Raw genomic sequence first — 19,849 nt, 5'->3', positions numbered from 1 at the left:
AAGGATCGCAGCAGCGGGCGGTAGACCCTAAGATATGATTTATTATCAATTTATCATATCATGTGACAGCGTGACTTTTCAAACGTTACAGGGAATCTCACACGACTACTGTACATGGATGTGAGGTTGGCGCAACGACAAACTGGAATCATGGCTCTCTCTCCCAGCATACCCTACACATAGCCTCAACTCCTCAGATAGCTCGAGCGCGAATCCTCTGTTACTTATTCGGACATGTAGCATTTTCGATGGAACTCGGTTCGAATTCCGCAGTGGCGACGATCTAGACGGCAACTCGATGTGCAGGATCTCAGTCATGCCAAGAGAAAAGGGCGGTTGGTGCGTGCGGTGTCTGGAGGTCAATATTTGGTTCGATCCAGCCACACATCCTCAGGCTCACCATTGTGAAGATACTCAGCAGACTTTACTGATGTTTTACATTGACGTGTTCACGCAAGGGCGATTTGAACAATGCTATCAAGCAGCACAAAAATTGCACCGCAAGGTGTGACCTTACTCAGGCGCTGGGAGCCAAAGCCAGCTTTCTGACGATCACCAAGACCAACAATCAGGCAATGTCTTGTCGCCATGACATGATGTGTTGCAGTCGGACATGGCTGAATCCCTCCGTCTACGTAATCAATGTCAAGCGATCACCATAGCCGTTTCCTGGGGATCAATGCCGGACACATAATGTGTTTGACTTTCAGGCAGAGCAAGCCGGATCTGCGTCTGACAGGACTGGTGACGACATGCGACTTGGCTTGGGTTTCCGCTCGTGATATTGCGTGCAAACAGAATCCGCTGGAGCGTGCGATAGTTTATCTACGTGCGTGCTGGGAGCCTGGTGATCCAGCCCTTGACTACTCCTGTTTGGTGATCCAGTACTAATCCGCAGGGTGATTAAGGGGGTCGGGCACCTGAAAGGGTGTGCGTGCCCCCACGACTCAAATGACCGCGATTTCGAGGCTGAGCACATGACACATCTGGGACAACGTGAGGACCGTTCAACAACTAAGGTTTCTGACACCGGGGTTTCCTTTGCCGAGGATCGTCTGAACTGCAATCGGACACGGAGATGCGCAGACGAGTCTGCACATTGCTACAATGCACGCGCGTCCCCCGCAAGTGACACTCCAGTCCCTGCGAGCCACAATCTGCCGACATGACGCTGACCGTCGATCGTCCAGCGAGCAAATGCAGCAAAGCCGGTCACCAGACCTATACTACAGTAGCTATACGTAGTACAACTTGCAAAATGCGACTGCCATCGCAAGGGCTGCTAGCTGTTGTTTCAAAAGACAATGGTTTGCGGCCTCCGCCCGCGCGATCGCCGACCAGTGCACGGCAGCGGGCGAACGGGGGCGGGCACTAACTGAATTAGTAGCGACGGGAACCCACTGACTAAATACCTGGCGGCCCGTAGCTACCTGACATTTGCCGCTGGGCACCAATCCGCCACGCTGAAATCTGTGAAGCACCGAAGCAGTGAGGCTGTCTTCGAGTCCAGGCCTGCAGGCAGTTCAGTCACATCCCGCGGTCCGCGTCGTTTTTGTCAGTCCCGACTCCAGTCCCTGCCACCCACTGCGTGTCTGGCCCATGCGGAACACTTATCAATCACACGGGTTGCTTCTTGCGCCTCGCGTTTGTTTTCTGTTTGTGGCGGAAGGGCGGGTTGCCGGTTAGAGGCGTGCAGCGGCAGGAGACGCTGCCGCCTGGCCATCTGCCTGGGCCACCACCTCCCGTCCAACCTCGACTTTACAAAAGGACTGGATCGTCTTGCTAGAGCGAAGCCGCTGCTGCCCAACGACCAGTCTACCGACAATCACTCCATAATTACCGCCGATTAGAGCAACGCCAATTCCCGACAACTCGGGTCGCTTCACCACAAAAAGTGCCCATTGAAAGAGGGGCGACGTGTGGGTGGACCCGCGCGCAGCTAGGGAACGCCTCCCGAGTGGTTCCTAACTTCCTGTCAGGCTGCTTTTCCAGGGTCTCACTCTCACCTCGACGCAGGCCCGTCTCCTCCTTTCCAGATACGCCCCAGGAAAAAGCAGCAACTCGATCGCTGTGCCGGGCAGGGATCCGGCGGGCAGGCCAGACGGACGGACATTGCGGCTGCCGACCATTCTTCCTCCCTCTCCCTCTCCTTTGGCCATCTTTCTTCCCCATGTACTCTCACCCATCCACCTCCCTGCTGTCTGGTGGTCATCTCCTCCCCTTTCCGCATCGCGACGGGACAATGAACGTTCCCATCAGCATCACCATCTGCGGCGACGGCGGCTGCGGCAAGTCGTCCATCACCCTCCGCCTCGTCCGCTCCCAATGGACGTCCGAATACGACCCCACCATTGAGGACTCGTACTCCCTCACCCGGCGCATCGACGGGACCACCTACCACCTCTCCCTGACCGACACCGCCGGCCAGGAGGAGTACCGCGGCATGTGGGCGAGCTCCAACCTGGGCGCCGACGCCTTCCTCATGGTCTACGACATCACCTCCAAGGACAGCCTCGACGCCCTCGGCTACTTTGACGACCTGGTCAACATGGAGGCCGAGGCGCGCCTGGACAATGCCGAGCGCGCGCGCAAGGCCGGCCTGGACGCCGACGAGCTGCACAGCCCCATTAACGAAAAGGCACGGACGGTGCCGCCGGTCAAGATTGTGGCCGGCAACAAGTGCGATCTGCAGGACACGCGACAGGTCCCCGCGGCCGTCGGTCTCGAGTGGGCGCGCAAGCGCGGGTGCGGCTTCATGGAGACGAGCGCGCGGCTCGAGGTCAACATTGAGGAGACGTTTGCCCTGATTGTGCGACGCGTGGTCGAGGCGAGGAAGCTGGCGGCCATGGGCATGATGGACAATATTGCGCTGAACGCAAGGGGCATGACCAAGCCGCTCAGTCCGATCCCCACGCGGGAGGGCGAGTTTGACGAGAAGAGGCTCGTCGGCGTGCGGGGGCCGCATCTCCACGGTGGGCGGATCAGGCCGCGGAGTGGCTTCTGGCAGAAGCTGCGGTGCTGGTGAGCCGTTTTTTTTAGTTGGTGTTTTGGGTTTCCATCATATTGTCCGCATTTGTAGCAGGGTATGGCCCTTGCAGAAGGGAGGCGTCTGGTGCTCCGGTGTTTCTTGGGCTGGATTGGATTGGACTGCATTGGGATTGGGTTTGCTTTCTGTCAGATATCACGCTATGTCTAGCCATCATTGCTTTGTCATGGGTAAGACAGGAGAAGCAAGGAGGGAGGGAAGAGGCGCACATGTCATTACTACCTACCAAAGAATTAACGCTGTTCCATCGTTGCCCTGAACGCCATCCCGTCTTGTCTGTGTGTGCGTGCCTGCTGCTACTTGGCGTCTACCCAATCCTTGAAGCGCTTGTACTCTGCGTACCGCACGCTGCACTTCTTCCCCTGGTACCGCGTCACCTGGAGGTCGAGGTCCCTCCACTTGCTCTGGCTGCCGACCCAACCCGCCTTGCGCGAGAGCGAGTAGAGCGCCTCCTCGCGGGTCCAGCCCTGCTCGCTGGCGACGTCGGGCAGGTACGTCGACCCATAGCGGCGCCCCTTGTCGTGGAAGCTGAGCCGCACGCCGTGCACGCCGACGACCCAGTCGTACGGGTCGTCCACCTTTTCAAAGTCGGTGAGGAGCGTGACGGCGGCCTGCAGCGACGGCAGCTCGCTGGCCTTGATGGGACGGAAGCGGGTGTCCCGGAGGGCGGAGATGAGGGCGTACTCGGGGATGCCTTCCTCGAGGAGCTCGTCGCTGAATGTGCCGATGCACCCTCTCAGGGACACCTCTTCCTCTTCATCGTCGTCGCCGTCGGATTCCACCACGTTCCAGGTCACAAAGAGCGGCGCCTTGGCGGGGATGTTGTTCGCTACGATGGAGGAGAGGGATGTGTTGGATGTGTTGGATGTGTCGGGCGTGGAGGTGGAGAAGCCCGTGGTCGAGGATGTCGAGGACGAGGACGGGGATGGGTCGGCGGTGAGACGTGACAGGGTGGGGTTCTTGGGCGTCGGGGAGGAGGATGTCGAGGCGACGAACTGCTCGTAGAGGGACTGGATCTCGTCGAGGGACAGCGCGGGGCGTTTGGCGAGGTGGGCGTCGAGAGCCTCGAAACAGGCGATGCAGTGGGCAGCGGTGGCCATGGCGTTGTGAGGGAGTGAGAGCGGTAGGATGCAACGCTGTTCGAGGCTCTGATGGTGGTGATTTGGAAAAGAGAGGCTTCAGAGGTCTGACCCTCAAAGACTAGAAGATAAGCCGGATCACGGATCACGGCGATGGAGTCTAGCGGCCCCGCGTGGAGTTGCTGCAGCGCAGTGGCCCGATGACGCCTGGCCGGCTGGCACTGGTGGCATTAATTTGTGGATGCACAACTTAGGCCGACATGCACAATCCTTGTGCAAGTATGCATGCCGAGTTGTGCAAGTTTTGTTTCGCCAGCTGAAGGTGAAGCTGTCGCAGGATGGCTCTTGATACACCACTGCGACGACCTGGGCCAGTTTCGTCGCGGCTCTGCACCCCAATATGTTTTGCGGCATGGAAGATTCGTCTCAAGTGAGGCCTCCTTAGCGCTTCGTAGCCATCTGAGCGCCGCGTATAAGAGTGGTCACTCCTCATCCACCCAGCATCCAGCTAATTCACCATCAGCAACCGACCTTGTCTCCATTCTCTCCTCTGTGTCGCCGGCGACGTTTCCTTCTTGCCTCTCCTTCATCGATTCCACTGTATTGACAACCGCCATCCCTCACTATGCAGCTGTCCCTCTTTTCCGTCTTTGCCCTCGTTGGCTTCACACTCGCTGCTGGCAGCCACCCAAGTATGCCCACCTCGCGCTCTCTGCCACTGACATCAACCCACTAACGAGCCTACCTAGCCACCAATACAAACGCCCAGAGGGACGTTGTCAATCCCGCAGACACAGACGGCCAGGTCTGGGCCAACATCATCGCCCCCGCCAAGCGTCAGAATGTGCGCCCGCCCCTCGACCAGCCCGCCATGACCGACGCCGACGGCAACGTGGTCCCGTACTCGCGCGAGGGCGCCCGCAAGGCCAAGGCCAAGCGTGAGGAGATGGCGCAGCGCAAGAGGAACGAGGAGAGCATGAGGAAGAGACAGGCCAAGAAGGAGAGGACGAGGCGGCACCAGGCCCATGGGGGTCGCCAGTTCTGAACGTTGGGGGTGGCCGTGTAGAAGCGAGCGCCTGTGACGGATCTCTGGGCCATGCTGGGCATGAACTCATGAGCCGTGGACGCTTGGGGGTGGTAGGAGCTGGGGCACAGAATACCCAGGGTGAACAGAATGACTATGCCTGGCTTTGTGGGTGACAAGGCGGTATACTTGATAGGATCATGGATACATGTACATTCATCAGCTCAGACGTCCCCTGGGCGCTATCTGTAATAAAATATAACAAATTCAGCCAGGTTTACCCAACAGACATGTTGCCCCCTAAGATTAGGTAGGATTCTCCACACCGTAATAAGCACAGTAGGGCTCTGTACTACGTACATGTACTCCATTCTCCCGTTGCATCGTCATCCTCCAGAAGTGTATCTGTCGTAGGGCTGAGCTAGCCGTGCCAACATTGGCACTCGAGTGGAATGCTCTGCGCCTGGCACGGCCATTTCTCTCTCATTCTGCCAGGATCATCGTTACTGTCATGACTGAGTATGTTGAATTGCCAAGTCAATTCTCAGGAACTCTTGAGCTTCAGCGTGCTAATTAATAGAAGGAGGATTCACAATGCTATCGCTTGCAGCAGCGACTGCATGACAACCCCACAGTGCACGTTTCTATTCTCGTCTTGTTGATGTCCAAGGAGCTCCTTTCCCCTCCCCTCATCGGCGACCAGCACGAATGGCAACCCTTGGTCGACGCGGAGATGGACAGTCGACTCGATACCCGCGCATGACACAGCCACGCGTGACCGACAACGTGGTCTGGTCTGGTGGGAGCTTTATTACTTACCGCCAGTCTGGCTGCAAAGTGTGAATCTGCATCCTGGGACCTGGGCTGACAGGCGAGAAATGTCCGCCTCGAGAGCGGGTCCTTGGCTCAGACCCTGGATCCCGCCAGGTGCACCTCATTTCCGGAGATGGAAGACTCAAGTGTACGCGCTGCGCTGGCGTTGACTCTCGAAATGGACTGTTCAAGAGGCGAGACAAGGTCGTCATTGAAGCATTTGCCATAAGGCTACGCACGTGTTTGTTTTCCACGACAGGCCAGGAGTCTTCGTCAAGAAACTGATTGCTGAACTGGTAGTTCTCTTTAGGGTCTCTAAGAGTCCAATTCTACCCTATCCCTGTTCTTGAAATCCCCACAGCCAGGACAGCAGGACGCGCGCGAGATAATTATCGCGCCTTTTGGGGGCGGTGCTGACCGACCTGTTCATTTTGATGAGACTCAGAGTCTCAGACTCCTGCGGCCTTGCCCCATTCAGTGGGCTGACATGCGCCAACCATGCGGCTGACCAGGCATCTCGACAGCTGAACCGGCTACCGGAAGGGCTGAGGCAGCCGAGCCCGATGCTATAAAAGACGGGCGGCTGGATGCATGTGCAGCTAGCTGAAAGACATCAGCTCGAACCGCTGACGCTCAAATGCTGTTGATCCCCAAAGGCATGACACGACGTGACGATTGACGACCTTCCTTGCCAACGACGACCACGAATACCCTCACCCCGCCTCACAGAATGGGTAGCCTGCGCTCGCAGGCTCAGTTTGAGCAATCGCACTGGCGCCTCCGCCTCCTCGGACCGCTCTGGTGCCTCCAGCTCGCGCTCACGTTCACCATGGCCGGTCTCTTCGCCTACCGGATAGGCGACACACTCCACTCCTACGAGGACCGCAAGGCGCCCCAGCTCGAGGTCGTCTGGGAATCCACCAACGTCGGCCTGTCCTTCCTAGCCAGCATCTGCACCATGGTCGAGATCGCACGCTACCTCGCCGAGTCCCTCACGCCCTGGACGGTGCTCTTTACGCACACTATCAAGCTCACCTGCGCGGCGTGCCTCCTCGCGCTCGACATTGTCGCCCACATCAAGGTGATTGACGAAAACTTCTCCATCGTCGGCTTGGCCCTGGACGCGGCGTTTATGCTCACGACGAGTGCACTGGCTATATACGCCCTGGTCACCTACCGGAGGCTCTCGTCGAGGGACGCAGCGCACAGGGTCGATATCAAAGGCTATGGGTTCAGCGACGGTCTAGGTCGCGACTCGTCGTACAGCGGGCCGCGACCGACGCTGGAGAAGAGGATATCATCCGTGTCGTCACGTTTGAGTTTCGGGTCCATGCGTCAGCCGCACCCCGAGCCCCAGACGGACGGCGTCGTTCTGGAGACCATGTCGCGGACGCCGTCGCTCTACAGCCACGAGCGTGACACGCGGTTTGACGACTTTGTCAAGGGCAAGAGACGCGAGTCGCTGGGGAACAGTGAAGATATTGAGCGCGGCATCTCGCCGCTGCAAGAAGTGGAGGACGGCAGGCAGCTCACGCGGCCTCGAGCGAGTAGCTGGGTGGATGAGCATGTGCTGGTCTCGGTGCCCGAGGAGGCAGAGGAGCACGTGGGGGCAAAGTCTGAGGAGGACAAGAAGGATCGCGAGGCGTTACTGGATGACAACCGTCGCGGGAGCGAGGATGATGAGCAGCCGCATCGGGTGTTGCATGAGGTTGATATTGCCGAGCCACGATGGAAAAGGGAGCAATAGATACTGTGATGTGTTTTGTTAGCGTACAATTGAAGCATTCTTGGGTTTGCCTGTTTCGATAGTTGTTCAGCCTGCAGCCAGGCGCTTGACGTCGGCCGAAATGTGGTTTTCCGATGTGAGACACCGATGTAGGACACAGTGACTTCATGCCACGCCTGACGCGTCACTGGATCCGATACACCAGCTCGAAGATGCAATCTCCTGATCGGCGTGGCTGACAAGCTGTAATTACAGCGTGACAGCAGTGGCATCTTGGGTATTTCTCAGGAATGGGCTGATCGATAAGAGTCATCTGGAACATCATTAGGGCGATCAATGCGGTATTTGCGTGGCACTGGCGGCAGCGATTGAAGGTTGAAAATCTGCTCTGCTCTGGTTTAGGCTCGAAAAGAAGCTTAAATTAAGGTTGGCGGGAGGAACATCATGACGCTCGCGCAGGTCTTGAAATATGGTGAAAGAAGTCAGCCTTCACGCGAGCAAGACTGCCACAAGCAGAAACTCCAGAATCTCAAGAAAAATAAGAAAAGAAGTTCAAGTCCAAGACGTCCTAGATGCCCACGCTTAGCACACTCGCCGCCAAGCCGCTCCCCCACGAGGACACTCGCCCCAGCTAATCAGCAGCGACTACGGGCGCCAACCCTGCCCTCATACATCCATCCCACTATTTGCCCAGCCTGATGACGGTCAACTGCCATGGCCCATGACCCTCTTCTAGGTATTCGGGCAGCCACTCACCACTGGTGACTGACGTACGGGTGTGCGGCTCTGCCCCATCAGCGGCACGTCCCCTCTTGCGCCGTTATTCCCTCTCGAGTCTGGTATCCAGTTCCTGCACAAAATTATCTTTCCCTCGCTCTCCAGAAACCGCCAGGGCATGAATACTTCCATCTCGCATGGCGACGTCGGCGACATCTCGCCCCTAGAACCGCCACGATGCGTCAGCCTCGTGGACTGAGCTTCGTCAAGCGCACGCTCGACAAATTGGCGCCGAACCGCGACAGCAGCAAAGACGCATCCTCGAAAAAGAATGGCAAAGGCACCCCATCATCCGAGGTGTCGTCGACGCGGGCCACGGGCACCCTCCCCTCGGGCTCCGTGACGACACTCGCCAACAGCGTCTACTCGGAGCGCCTCGAAGACTTTTCCCGCACGCTGGCGGACCAGTCGCCTGGCAATGACAAGTACCCCATGCTCCGGCTCAACGACAACCTGAGCGTCGCGATCGGGGACGCCTTTGAGGGGAACCCCAGCAGCAACATTGAGAACACGGTCAAGTTCGACTATGGCAGCGTGCGCGCGCCCAAGAGGATCCGTCTGCTGCTCATCTTCCCGGCGGCGCACTACAAGGACATGCTCGAGACAATCATGTTCCACGCCGACCTCGACGAGGTGCCCTTCCAGGCGCTGTCCCACACGTGCCCCGAAAAGGAACGCACCACATGGATGCACTGCAATGGACGTGGCCTGTCCGTCACGGAGAGCATGTACCAGGCCCTGCTTGGCGTGCGCAACGCGGCACAGGCGGACGCCTTTAGCATCGTCTGGGCAGAGGCAGTGTGTATCGACCAAGAGGACGTGCGCGATAGGGAGAGACACTTGCATCTGGTCAGGGACATCTTCTCCAGCGCGCACGCCACATTGGCTCATCTGGGCGGTACCGAGGACCAACGGCGCAAGGCGTTTGAGACGATTGACAAGCTACATGAGGCATGCAAGTACGATGAGTTCCGGGACAGGCTCGAGCAGGACGAGATTGACCTCTCGTCGCTGAACCATCTCTGCATCGAAGACATCAACCTCGAGATCCCCCCCGAGAACCGTCTCGAGATCACGCGGCTCTTCTCGCACCACTGGTTCGAGCGGATCTGGAACTGGCAGGAAGTCGGCGTCTCGAAAAAGGTATGCATCATGTACGGCGGCGGACTACGGACATGGGGCTACTTTGCCGACGCGGCGTGGTGCATGTACCAGCTGCGCTGGGAGACGTCCATCAGCGACGACTGCCTCGCGCCCGGCCTGTCCCGGGACGACCTCAAGCACTATCACATCCTACACTTGGACGAGCATCGCGACGGCGCCCTCCACGGGACGACTTTCACCCTGCTCAGCCTGCTGACCGAGTCGCGCCACTTCACCGCCGCCCACCCGCTGGACCGCATCTTCGCCCTGTACTCGCACCTGGGCAACTCGCGCGAGCGGGACATTGTCGAGGCCTTTTTCGACTACAGCCTCCCCAAGCTCGACATGTACCTCAACGTCGCCCTCAACTGCATCCTCTCCCACCGCACCCTCGACGTCCTCCACCTCGCGCACAACGACGACCTCACCACCACCAGCTGGCCGTCCTTTGTCCCCGACCTGTCGCGACGGGACAATATGCGCATGCTCGGGTCCAAGAACGGCCGTCGCTCCTGGCACTACCACGCCGCCGCCGACACCGCGCCGCAGCTGACCATCCTCCACCACCCGGGCACCACCCGCGAGGGCATCCCCTGGTTCTCGGACGACGTGCACATTGTCCTCAAGGGCGTCGAGGTCGAAGAGATTGTGGCCGTCGGCGCGGAGATGAAGGGTCCCACGCTGGGCTCGCACAACTTCCTCGCCGACTGGGTCAACACCGCCCTCATGACGGAGCCGGGCCAAAAGTTCTACACCACGCCCGAGCTCAAGCGGGCGCGAGAAGTATTGCATGCCACGATGAAGGACCACAAGCTGCACGGCGGCAAGAATCCAGAGTCCAACGCCATGTGGGCGTCTCGACGCACGTCACTCCGCTCCGGCTCCAGGGAGAAACGGCCCACGCCCGAGTCGTCGTCGTCACGCTCCTATCTGCGCAGCACCTTTGCGCCCGGTCTCATCGAGAGACTGCAGAAACTCGACATTGACGCCGACGCCGTGCGGGATGCGGACAATGGCATGGACCCCCTCGCCAGCCTACCGCACGACAAGATGTACCCCATCTGGGACATTTCTGTGGTGGAGGCCTTTTGGCGCACCCTGATCAAGAACCAAGACGAAATGGGTCGCGAAGCCGCATCGGATATGGGCGTTGCCTGCTTCGAGCCGTGGTTCAAAGCTATGAGCGGGAGTGTCAGCCACATGCTCGAGGCGCTCGCGCACGGGCAGTCGGACGAGTCACGGCAACGTCCGGAGCCACTGTTCAACGACCTGGTGCACATGGCCTGCAACGGGACGCGGATGGCGCGTACGAGTCGGGGGTTCATCGGCACGGTGCCCCGAGGGGCGAAGGTGGGCGACAGGATTGTCGTGCTGTATGGCGGGCAGACGCCGTTTGTCCTGCGGCGCGATGTAAAGGGCGATATGTATCGGTTGGTGGGCGACTGCTATGTGCATGGCTTGATGCAGGGCGAGGCCCTCGACATGGAGCTGGAGGAGCATAAGTTTGAGCTGCATTGATCTTTGGTCTTGGGTTGCGCATAGATGTTTAGAGTAGAGTGTAGACGGCGATCTGATTTATTTACTTCAACACGCGTCTTCTCCCCCCGCCCCCTTTCCAGCGCATCTTGCCCACCCATTTCGCCCATTTTTGCACCTGCTCGTCCTCGAGGAGCAAGTCGACGGTGTAATAATCCCTCGCGAGGTCCTCATGCCCCCTGAACTGGTGCACGAAGCGATGGCAGGCGCCGCAGAGCCAAGCGACATTCTGCAGGTCCTCCTTGCGGTGCCAGCCGCGCTTGACGACCTTGTCGTGGACGAAGCGCGGGATGAGGTGATGGTAGGACAGGTTGATCCACCAGCGGCCGCAAATCTCGCAGGCTTCGGTGCGTGTGGCCGTCGTCGCGGGCGGCGGCGTGATGAGGGGCTCCAGGTAGGCGGTGATGATGGGCAGGAGGAAACTCTCTGGGGAGGAGGGCAGCAGGGTGGATTGGCCGCTGTCGTCTGGTGTTGCGATGAGATTGTATGTTTCCAGCGTCTCGGTGACGTGGGGTGGGAGGTTGAGCTCGGCGAGGGAGGATGTGGTCAGGGGTAAGGCGTATTGACTCTGCAGCCCCTGGCTGTCGCGCCATGAGCGGTAGTCTAGGTCCTGCAAGTCTTGGGGGAGATTCTCAAAGATCTCGGTGGCGAGGTAGTCGGTGAACTCAGCTAGCTCGGCCGCATCTTCTACGCGATTGCCAGTGGTGAGGCTACTTGAAGAATTTGGCTTGGTGGTGGCCTTGCCGCGTCTACGTGACTTGGTGGGATGCTGATGCTGCGTGGTGGGTGGAGGACGGAGAAGTGTCGTGGAGAGGCAGTCACGGAAATGCGCATAGTTGCTGTTTTCCTCGTCTTCCTCCTCATATGATGCGTCTGTACCGCTCGAAGATGACATTTTTGGGGGAATATAGGTGCGATGTCGGCGGGCGAGGCAAGTGAAGCTAGTCGTGATGCAAGGTGGATGACGTTGACGGCGGTGGGCGGGGTTACATCATGGCCATCTCATTCCCTTGATTGTCCACTTTCCTCTGTCGATTTATACTATTTCATACGGAGGGCCTTCAAAGATACGATATACATCTTTACGATTGATTGTCTTGATACAGCAGACCTCCCCGGTTGACTCATCGGCGCACGCTGCATCACCCTTCAGCCTCACCTGTGGACCGTCAGACCAATATGCCTCAGACCGTCATCGCGTTCGACCTCTTCGGTACGATTCTGTCGACCGACTCGATTGCCCAGAAGCTGGCAGAGATATATGGAAAAGACGATGCTACTCGTATCGCTACCGAGGCCAGGCGGCTGCAGCTGGAGTACACATGGCGCTGCGTCAGCATGGGTAGGAGGATACGACGATGGGCTCTAGGGCGAGTACTGACATCTCGCAGGCACTTACAAGCCTTTTGACCAGTTGACGCGATTTTCATTCCGCCAGGCCGTCCATCAGATCGTTGGAAAGGAACTCAGCTCAGAGCACGAAGAAGCCATCATGGACGCGTACAACCATCTCAGCGCCTACCCAGAAGTGGACTCTGCTCTGTCGTCGCTCTCGTCACACTCTGAACTTGATGCGTACATCTTTTCGAATGGCACCCAGCAGATGCTCACATCGGCCTTGTCCTCGTGGTCCATCTTCCCGCCCGAGAAGGTCATCTCGGTCGACATTGACGCGCTCAAAACCTTCAAGCCTGCCCCCAAGGTCTACGAGTACGTCACAACAGTCACGGGGATGCAGTTCACGCCCGAGCGAGTGTGGCTCGTCAGTTCGAACCCGTTTGACGTGCTGGGCGCCGTGTCGAACGGGTTGAGGGCGTGCTGGGTTGACAGGACGGGTCAGGGGTGGAGGGATGGATTGGCGCATAGTCTGGGCAAGGAGCCAACCCTGATTGTCAGGGGCGTCGACGAGGCCGTGACGAAGATTATGCAGGCACAGTGATCGCAATGAGATCGATGAGCCAAGGGTTTGTGCCTTCTTTGGCGCGTGATAAGACCAATACTGACATCCCGCAGATCTGTCGAGCTTGAGATCTTCAGGGTCTTATCTATCGGGGCTGATATACATATATATAATATATTTTATGTATTTGTACTGGTACTGATAAGAGAAGAAAGTGAAGCAGATAGGGTCGAGACACGCGGCGGCATGAGGTCATTGTGCCTACCCCACCGAAAGGATCACTGGCATTGCGCCTGGGCTGACGCAGATCCCCCGTGACCACGAGGCTACGCTGACCGCGATCGTGGGGGCGGGCATGCTGCCAGAAGGGAGGAAGGGAGGGTGGGAAGACACACAATATGAAGTTGAGCCGCATTTCCATCTTTGTGTTCCTCTCATCGTCCACCAACTGAGTTCAACTCCACCACCGTCATGTCGCCCTCCGTACTCAACTCCACCGTCGAGACGACCCAAATCATCATCAGGCTCTCCAGCCCTCTCGCCGAGCTCGCCACGCTCACCCCCCTCGTCGATCTGCTCGCCCTCACATACGCAGTCACCGTGCCCTCGCCCCTCAAGCAGTCTCGTCTTTCCACGCTCCTGCACACTCTCTCGTCCGACCCATGCCCATCTTCCCAGCCCGCGCCGCACAGCGAGGCAGAGAAGCTCAATTCCTTTATCCGCTTCCTCTCCCCGGTGCTGAACGGCATGGCGGGCCTGCGGGACTTTGAGGCGGCCGTCGACCTGCGTGATGACGACCCGCAGGACTTTCGAGACTTTTGGACGCTGGAGGGGCGCAATCTGATAAAGGAATACGTCGAGGACGGTCAGGTGGGGGGCTCCAGCCCGGGAAGCGAAAAGGTGTTTCTGGATTCGTTTGTGCGGGATGTGTCGAGAAGAGTGGCGCTGAGCCATGAGGGGCGCCTGATGCTCGTCGATGGGCACCGCAAGGTTGGGGAGGAGGTGTCTGTGGCGGAGACGAAGCGAGCTGGTTTGTTGATATACAGAGAGCAGGGGCTGGAGGGGTGAGGAGGGGCTTTGTTCTCGTCATGATGAGTTATGAGGTACGGCCTGGACGATGTGAAGGCTAGAATTGATGGATCAATTAGTCCGTGTACAAGCCAACATGATCTTGCGGACTCACGTCTTGGGGACAAGGTGCGTTTGTGTTGCATTTGGCTGCGACAATCTGCCTCCATATTCATGTAGGAACGCGGGATAAATCAGCCAGCAGTCACGCCTTGGGGCATGTCGACAATGACTGTACATCAGCGCCTCTTTTCGGCGGCAGCATCAGCACGTACTCGCGCGTGCTGTGCCCAAACATGACGACATCCTTGTTGCGCAGCTCCAGGTACCGCCCCTCGGGAATCTTCTCGCCATTGACCATGGTTCCATTGGCGCTCTCGAGATCAATAATATAGGGCTTCACCCTACCGACCTTGTCGCCAAACTCGTTGCGCTTCTCCGTGTACCGGAACTGGATGACGGCGTGCTGCTTGCTCAGACTCGGGTGGTCAGCCTGCAGATCGACGACGGCGGCATCACGGCCAATGAGCCAGCAGCTGCGCAGCGCCAGGTCGGCCGTGTCCACGACGTCGCCGCCCTTGAAGATGAATAGCTTCCACTGGTCCTTGGGCGGGGGCTTCCTGGCCTCGGCTGGCTCATGGTATTTGAGGGCAATGTTTGTGCCGTCGGCCTGCTGGATGGAGTTGGACGCGGCGGCGAGGAGACCGGAGGACTTGTAGTTGGGCTTCTCCTTGGGTTTCTCGGGTTCCTCGCCGTTGGTGACGGCGAAGGAGTCCTCCTGGGACGGCAGGGGACCGGAGCGCTTGAGGGGTTCGATGCGCTTTGGCTCCTCTCCCCGGCTGCGACGGGGGCTGCGGTCCTCGCGGTGTCTATGTCTGTGTCTGTCGCTGCCGCGATCGCGGTCGCGACGGGAGGACGAGGATTCTGGGGTGCGCGAGCGACGACGTTCGCGGTCGCGGTCGCGGTGAGAGGGTCTGTCGCGTGATCTGTCCCGTTCCCGGCGGCTGTCACGGTCTGGGTCCCGTCTACGAGACTTTCTGTGGTCTCTGTCTGTATCTTCGTCACGGTGGCGCCGTTTGCGCTCTTCGCGGTCGCTGTCGGAGCCCATTGCGGTGATCTGTGTCTTGGTCGGTGATTTGATGGAGGTTGAGGCTGATGGTGTGCGTTGGAGTCGAAGATTTTAATTGGTCTTTGCCTACCCTGTACTATGTAGCAGTGAACCAACAAGGTTCTTAAACACTCGTCGCCTTTCACACGCACTCAATCATCAAATCGCTGCAAATGAATACGTATCCCATTGTATACACGATGGCATCATCCGCGCCTCCAGGTGATGCTCATGCCATTAGTGACAGATAGAATCATGAACATTGGCAACCTCGCACAATTCAATCAGAGGGTCCCCCAGCCAAGCTGTCCCTTTCATCAAGCAGCATCGGCTTCAATCCGCCGTGGCTACCGTTATGGACGGCAGTGGTCGGCTGTAGCCTGTGAGCCTGCGAGGCTGTCACCGTAAGTTAAAATCCTCTGCCGATTGTCAGGCCGCTCTACTGCATACACCCGCAGCAGGGCTCACGCATATTTCCGCCTCAAGATATTAGTGCTTCACATGCATGTGCGAGCGAGCGAGCACTTCATCGAGATCTCGCAATGCTCTCCAACACTAGCAAACTCCGCCCCTGAAACACGCATCGGGAGTTATTTAATGCCGCCTGGATTGACTGGATCCGAGGCTTTTCCATGCAAACGCCTGTACCGCGCCGAAGGACACGCACGCCAAGGCTGAGGCCGGTCGAGTGGAGCAGGAAGAACAAGAAAAAACCGGAGCCCGATGGTTGTCCTTGGCCCGTGTCGGGCCGTTGATCATCGGCTTGTGGGCAGATTTTTTCTTCCAGCAACGTCATGGACGGGGTGTAAGTGAAGGTTTCAACCACCCAGACGGACACTTGACTCGTGTAGGTGGTAGTAGGGTGAACAATCACAGTGCAGTCAATGTGGTCATGGTAAGAAGTCATAGTAGATAATCAAAAGGCTATTGGCAAACGCTATGCTATTTCTATCCGGAGAGCAACGCTCAATCCGTGTAAGACGACCTAGTGGTCGGCGCCATGGCGACGTTCTATCGCTTTTGCGACTCGTCGGATGTCTATCATGTCTGCAGACCGCGCGCAGGTGTCTTTCTTCCATGTCGTGATGATAAAAAAAAAGAGTCGTGAATATCATGAGGCGACAACCGCTCAGTCGGCGGACTTGTGCATGGAGCCGGTGACATAGTTCTCGGCACCGAGCTTGTTGATGGTCTCAATGTCCTCCGCGTCGAGGGTGAAGTCGAACGAGTCCAGGTTGCTCTGGATGCGCGAGGCCGTCAAGCTCTTGGGCAGGACGACGTTGCCGCGGGACGCGTTCCAGTTGAGGAGGATCTGGGCAGGGGTCTTGCCGTACTTCTCCGCAATCTTGCCAATGGTAGGGTCCTCGAGCTTGTTGCCGCGGGCGAGAGGGGAGTAGGCCTCAATCTTGATGCCGTGCTTGGCGCAGAGGTCGACGAGTTCCTGGCGCTGGCAGAAGGGGTGCACCTCGACCTGGTTGACCGCGGGGACGACGGTCGCGTTCTCCAGGAGGTTCTGAATGTGGGCGGCGCCAAAGTTGGAGACACCGATGGAGCGGACCTTGCCCAGACGCTTCGCGTCCTCGAGGGCGCGCCACGAGGCCAGACGCTTCTCCTCGTCGTCGGCGGGGGAGTGGATCAGGTAGAGGTCGAGGTACTCGAGGCCGAACTTGTCGAGGGAGTCGCAGAGGGCCTTGAAGGTGGCCTCGTAGCCGTGGTCGGCATCCCAGAGCTTGGAGCAGACGTAGATCTCCTCGCGGGGGGTGTTGGTGCGCTCCATCCACGCGCGGATGGCACGACCGCAGGCCTCCTCGTTGGCGTAGCGGGCGGCCGAGTCAATGTGACGGTAGCCGGCGTCGAGGGCCGCGGTGACGGCATCCTCAGTCTCCTGGCCGTTGGGGGCCTTGTACACACCCAGGGCGACCTGGGGGATGAAGTTACCGTCGTTCAGCTTGACGGACGAGACGGACGAGGCGCGCGAGCGCACGTCCTGCTCGACGACCTTCTTGGCGAAGACCTTGCGCTCAGGCGAGGTCTCGGGGGTGATAGCGGAGGGAGCCATGGTGATGAATGTGCAGAAGTGTGGAGGTGGAGGTGAAGGTGATGAAGATGTTTGTTGTGTGCGGTGATGGCTTGTAAGTTGTGAGTGTGTAGATGAGGATGGGGAGGAATAAGACTCTTCTCGACCAGAGTGGGCAATGAAGCCATGTTATATAGATGCCATCGATCTCAAATTCTTTCTCTCCGATACGTATGTTTGACCTTGTCGCCGTGATTGCCGCCGAAATCAAGGACCCCCCGATGCTGGCGTGTCAACACCATCAGCTTCTGGATGCTTATCCTCGACGCCGTTGTGGAGACTGGATCCAGCAGCCTCGCGCGCAGCCCGAGTCCTGACAGCCAAGCCAGCGCGATGCGTCCAGGAATAGTGGAGGCCCACGATAACACTTGCGTGATTTTATCAGGAGATCCAGTGTTTTGTTCTTGTCGTCACTGCTTTCTGGCCCATGCCCGTAGCCTGTAGGGCCAACTGTCTCAGTCAATGATAGTCGTGGACGACCGCTGACCCTGGAAGGACCCTGTCTGCTTGGCTTCCAGCTCAGGGGAGAAAAGAACAGGCAAAAGCTCTGCCAAAGCTGCAGACTGTGCCTCTCTCCCTCCATGAAGAGATACTGATAACTTCTCTATTCGCCTTTGCTGTCCATGGGCCATGGCATATCTGATTCTGAGGCCGCTGACGTGCTGGCGTGGTTGCTGCCGCCCACTTGCTCACCCGCTCTCTCCACGAGGCTCAAAACGGGCCCAAGCCTATCCTGGCCGTGAATAGTCTGATTATGCACCAAGAGCCGCCTACAAGTGAATCACCACAGCAGCGAGATGACGAACGGGTGGGCTTCGAGTCTTCGACTGGTGGATCGGGAGCACGACGCCGACCGGTAAGGCCCTGACTAGCGGGGCCCGCTCTTTGACGTGCGTCCAGTCAGCGGCATTCCAGCGGTGCAATTCTCGAAGGATGGCTGGAAGCCATGTACGTTTACAGAAATTTCGTTGTAGCGCCCGGGAAGAACATGACACGTTATGTTGCTTTGCGTGCGCATTGGAGACATGCGTGTGGCCAGTGAGGGCAGAGGACGCAGGGCCGTGGTGCTGTACTATCTCGAGATTTTCGCTTGTCCAGCCATGGTGGAGGCTGGTGGAGTCGGACGAATACGACGTCATTTGTTTGACTGCTGGATATCCAGGAGAGCGTCACAGTGCAAATGCTGGAAACGAGGCTCAAGGGGATGAATTTTCCTGGGTGCACGACGAGCTCTGTGAATGTCGAGTTGCATCCATGTTGGCTGCGCGGGATGTCGTTCGCGATAAGATCCAAAATAACACTGTGCTACTGTGTTTGAGTGCCTATTCTCGCAGAGCAATACAGTGCGAATGACTCCCCTGCAACTGATGTGCCGTCATTCAGGCACCGGCACCTGCCTGGCGGCGTCCATCGCTTCCCTCGGCAAGAGGCGCTCCACCCCTGGCAACGCCGCGTCGATCCCGCCTTAAAAACTTATCTGCTCCCAATCTCTGCACTCCACTTGGCAGCGTTTCCGCCCCGCTGCCAACCACTCACCACCACTCATCCCTTCACGCACTGACAAGTGAAAAGGCTATCGATAGTCAGAGACGAGAGATACTGCTTCGCGATAGGGGACGCGGGATCCATACTGACGTCAACTCTCGGGATGGGAAGCCACATCCGTCAAAAGAAAGACCAGCGGGCGGTTCGACGCTCCGATAGCTTCGGCGATGGACTATGTTTGGTACAGTACTACGTACGTACGTACGTCCTAGCTGTACCGTAAGCATAGAGGAGGCTCGGTAACCTGGTGGGATACCCATTGGCTCCAGTGTCGGCCCTTTCGAGCACGACTTGTCTCTACAGACTACAAGCACTGCTCAAGTTGACCCCGAGTATGGCCGAGCACGCCTCATCGAAGATGGACTCAACATGAAGAGGTGGACACTTGCACGCGAAGCCTGTCTCAGCTCGTATTGCAGTCCTTGCTTCCAGCCAGCCGACTGGACCTCAAAGCGGCTATCTCGCTATCTCAGGGGACTTCTGCGGTGTATTATCTGCAGCGTCAGATTCATGCTCAAGGGCCAAGGCGTCGAGATAATGCCTAGTTGCAGCCTGCGTTGATCTGCCTCTTGGCTTGCTCACAGGTCTCCAGTCTTTTTTTTTTTTTTTATTCCGCAGGTTCACTGCACATCAAACCATCGGCGTTCCGTGTCCTGAATGCCGCCAGAGTCAGGGCCCTTTTGAGTCCCAACAAGAGGCCGACGGTCGCTTGGCGCGGTGCGCGCGTCATTTCCACCGCCTTTTTGTTGGAATGAGCCGTCCAGTGCAGTGCAACCCGAGGCTGAGATGGTTCAGTCAAGTCAGGCCACGCACATCTTCGGGCCGGCAAACTTCGATCGCGGCGGCCTGCGGATTCCAAACTCTGTCCTTTCAACGTCGACAGAGCCATGAGAAATCACTCTTGGGTTGATCGACGAGGCCGACAACACGTCTCACAAAGGCGGAGAGATTTGGCACAGACATCTGTCTTTGGATCCAACGGCATGAGCGAGCTTTTTGGACTCGCG

At 58.1% G+C, this 19,849-nt stretch overlaps 10 protein-coding genes across 10 annotated transcripts; 5 read left to right on the top strand and 5 right to left on the bottom strand.

Annotated features, from left to right (window-relative positions):
• Positions 1-2,242: 2,242 nt before the first annotated feature.
• F5Z01DRAFT_627975 (putative ras small monomeric GTPase) lies at positions 2,243-3,025 on the top strand (the record flags this gene model as incomplete). Its single annotated transcript, XM_046261567.1, has 1 exon — positions 2,243-3,025. One exon carries the CDS (start codon positions 2,243-2,245, stop codon positions 3,023-3,025), a length of 783 nt encoding a protein of 260 aa, XP_046115133.1.
• A 211-nt stretch (positions 3,026-3,236) lies between these two features.
• On the bottom strand, positions 3,237-4,334 carry F5Z01DRAFT_664272 (AMMECR1 domain-containing protein). Its single transcript, XM_046264086.1, has one exon. It carries the CDS (start codon positions 4,144-4,146, stop codon positions 3,343-3,345), a length of 804 nt encoding a protein of 267 aa, XP_046115132.1. The 5' UTR covers positions 4,147-4,334; the 3' UTR covers positions 3,237-3,342.
• Positions 4,335-4,477: 143 nt separating this feature from the next.
• F5Z01DRAFT_664270 (uncharacterized protein) lies at positions 4,478-5,480 on the bottom strand. Its single transcript, XM_046264085.1, has 2 exons — positions 4,875-5,480; positions 4,478-4,817 (listed from the first exon to the last, which is right to left on the bottom strand). Exons 1-2 carry the CDS (start codon positions 5,150-5,152, stop codon positions 4,712-4,714), a joined length of 384 nt encoding a protein of 127 aa, XP_046115131.1. The 5' UTR covers positions 5,153-5,480; the 3' UTR covers positions 4,478-4,711.
• A 1,212-nt stretch (positions 5,481-6,692) lies between these two features.
• Positions 6,693-7,709, top strand: F5Z01DRAFT_639604 (uncharacterized protein; the record flags this gene model as incomplete). The annotated part of the gene is made up of 1 exon (XM_046262455.1): positions 6,693-7,709. One exon carries the CDS (start codon positions 6,693-6,695, stop codon positions 7,707-7,709), a length of 1,017 nt encoding a protein of 338 aa, XP_046115130.1.
• Positions 7,710-8,298: 589 nt separating this feature from the next.
• F5Z01DRAFT_299072 (heterokaryon incompatibility protein-domain-containing protein) lies at positions 8,299-11,156 on the top strand. The gene has a single exon (XM_046258870.1). It carries the CDS (start codon positions 8,643-8,645, stop codon positions 11,124-11,126), a length of 2,484 nt encoding a protein of 827 aa, XP_046115129.1. The 5' UTR covers positions 8,299-8,642; the 3' UTR covers positions 11,127-11,156.
• F5Z01DRAFT_299916 (uncharacterized protein) lies at positions 10,891-12,145 on the bottom strand. The gene has a single exon (XM_046258874.1). It carries the CDS (start codon positions 12,037-12,039, stop codon positions 11,188-11,190), a length of 852 nt encoding a protein of 283 aa, XP_046115128.1. The 5' UTR covers positions 12,040-12,145; the 3' UTR covers positions 10,891-11,187.
• A 1-nt stretch (position 12,146) lies between these two features.
• On the top strand, positions 12,147-13,219 carry F5Z01DRAFT_299153 (HAD-like domain-containing protein). Its single transcript, XM_046258872.1, has 3 exons — positions 12,147-12,486; positions 12,536-13,108; positions 13,158-13,219. The coding sequence occupies exons 1-2, from the start codon at positions 12,324-12,326 to the stop codon at positions 13,081-13,083; spliced, it is 711 nt and encodes a 236-aa protein (XP_046115127.1). The 5' UTR covers positions 12,147-12,323; the 3' UTR covers positions 13,084-13,108; positions 13,158-13,219.
• Positions 13,092-14,158, top strand: F5Z01DRAFT_300063 (uncharacterized protein). Its single transcript, XM_046258875.1, has 2 exons — positions 13,092-13,108; positions 13,158-14,158. The coding sequence occupies exon 2, from the start codon at positions 13,516-13,518 to the stop codon at positions 14,110-14,112; it is 597 nt and encodes a 198-aa protein (XP_046115126.1). The 5' UTR covers positions 13,092-13,108; positions 13,158-13,515; the 3' UTR covers positions 14,113-14,158.
• Positions 14,159-14,362: 204 nt separating this feature from the next.
• On the bottom strand, positions 14,363-15,199 carry F5Z01DRAFT_597824 (SMAD/FHA domain-containing protein; the record flags this gene model as incomplete). Its single annotated transcript, XM_046260740.1, has 1 exon — positions 14,363-15,199. A coding segment is annotated over one exon (837 nt), but the record flags the coding sequence as incomplete, so codon positions are not given.
• Positions 15,200-16,109: 910 nt separating this feature from the next.
• F5Z01DRAFT_664261 (NADP-dependent oxidoreductase domain-containing protein) lies at positions 16,110-17,238 on the bottom strand. Its single transcript, XM_046264084.1, has one exon. It carries the CDS (start codon positions 16,995-16,997, stop codon positions 16,350-16,352), a length of 648 nt encoding a protein of 215 aa, XP_046115124.1. The 5' UTR covers positions 16,998-17,238; the 3' UTR covers positions 16,110-16,349.
• Positions 17,239-19,849: the final 2,611 nt, after the last annotated feature.

Source organism: Emericellopsis atlantica (assembly GCF_019669845.1).
Source record: "Emericellopsis atlantica unplaced genomic scaffold F5Z01scaffold_29, whole genome shotgun sequence".
NCBI classification, from domain to species: domain Eukaryota; kingdom Fungi; phylum Ascomycota; class Sordariomycetes; order Hypocreales; family Bionectriaceae; genus Emericellopsis; species Emericellopsis atlantica.
Note: the sequence above shows the minus strand (reverse complement) of the source record. Positions and strands in the feature narration are given on the sequence as shown.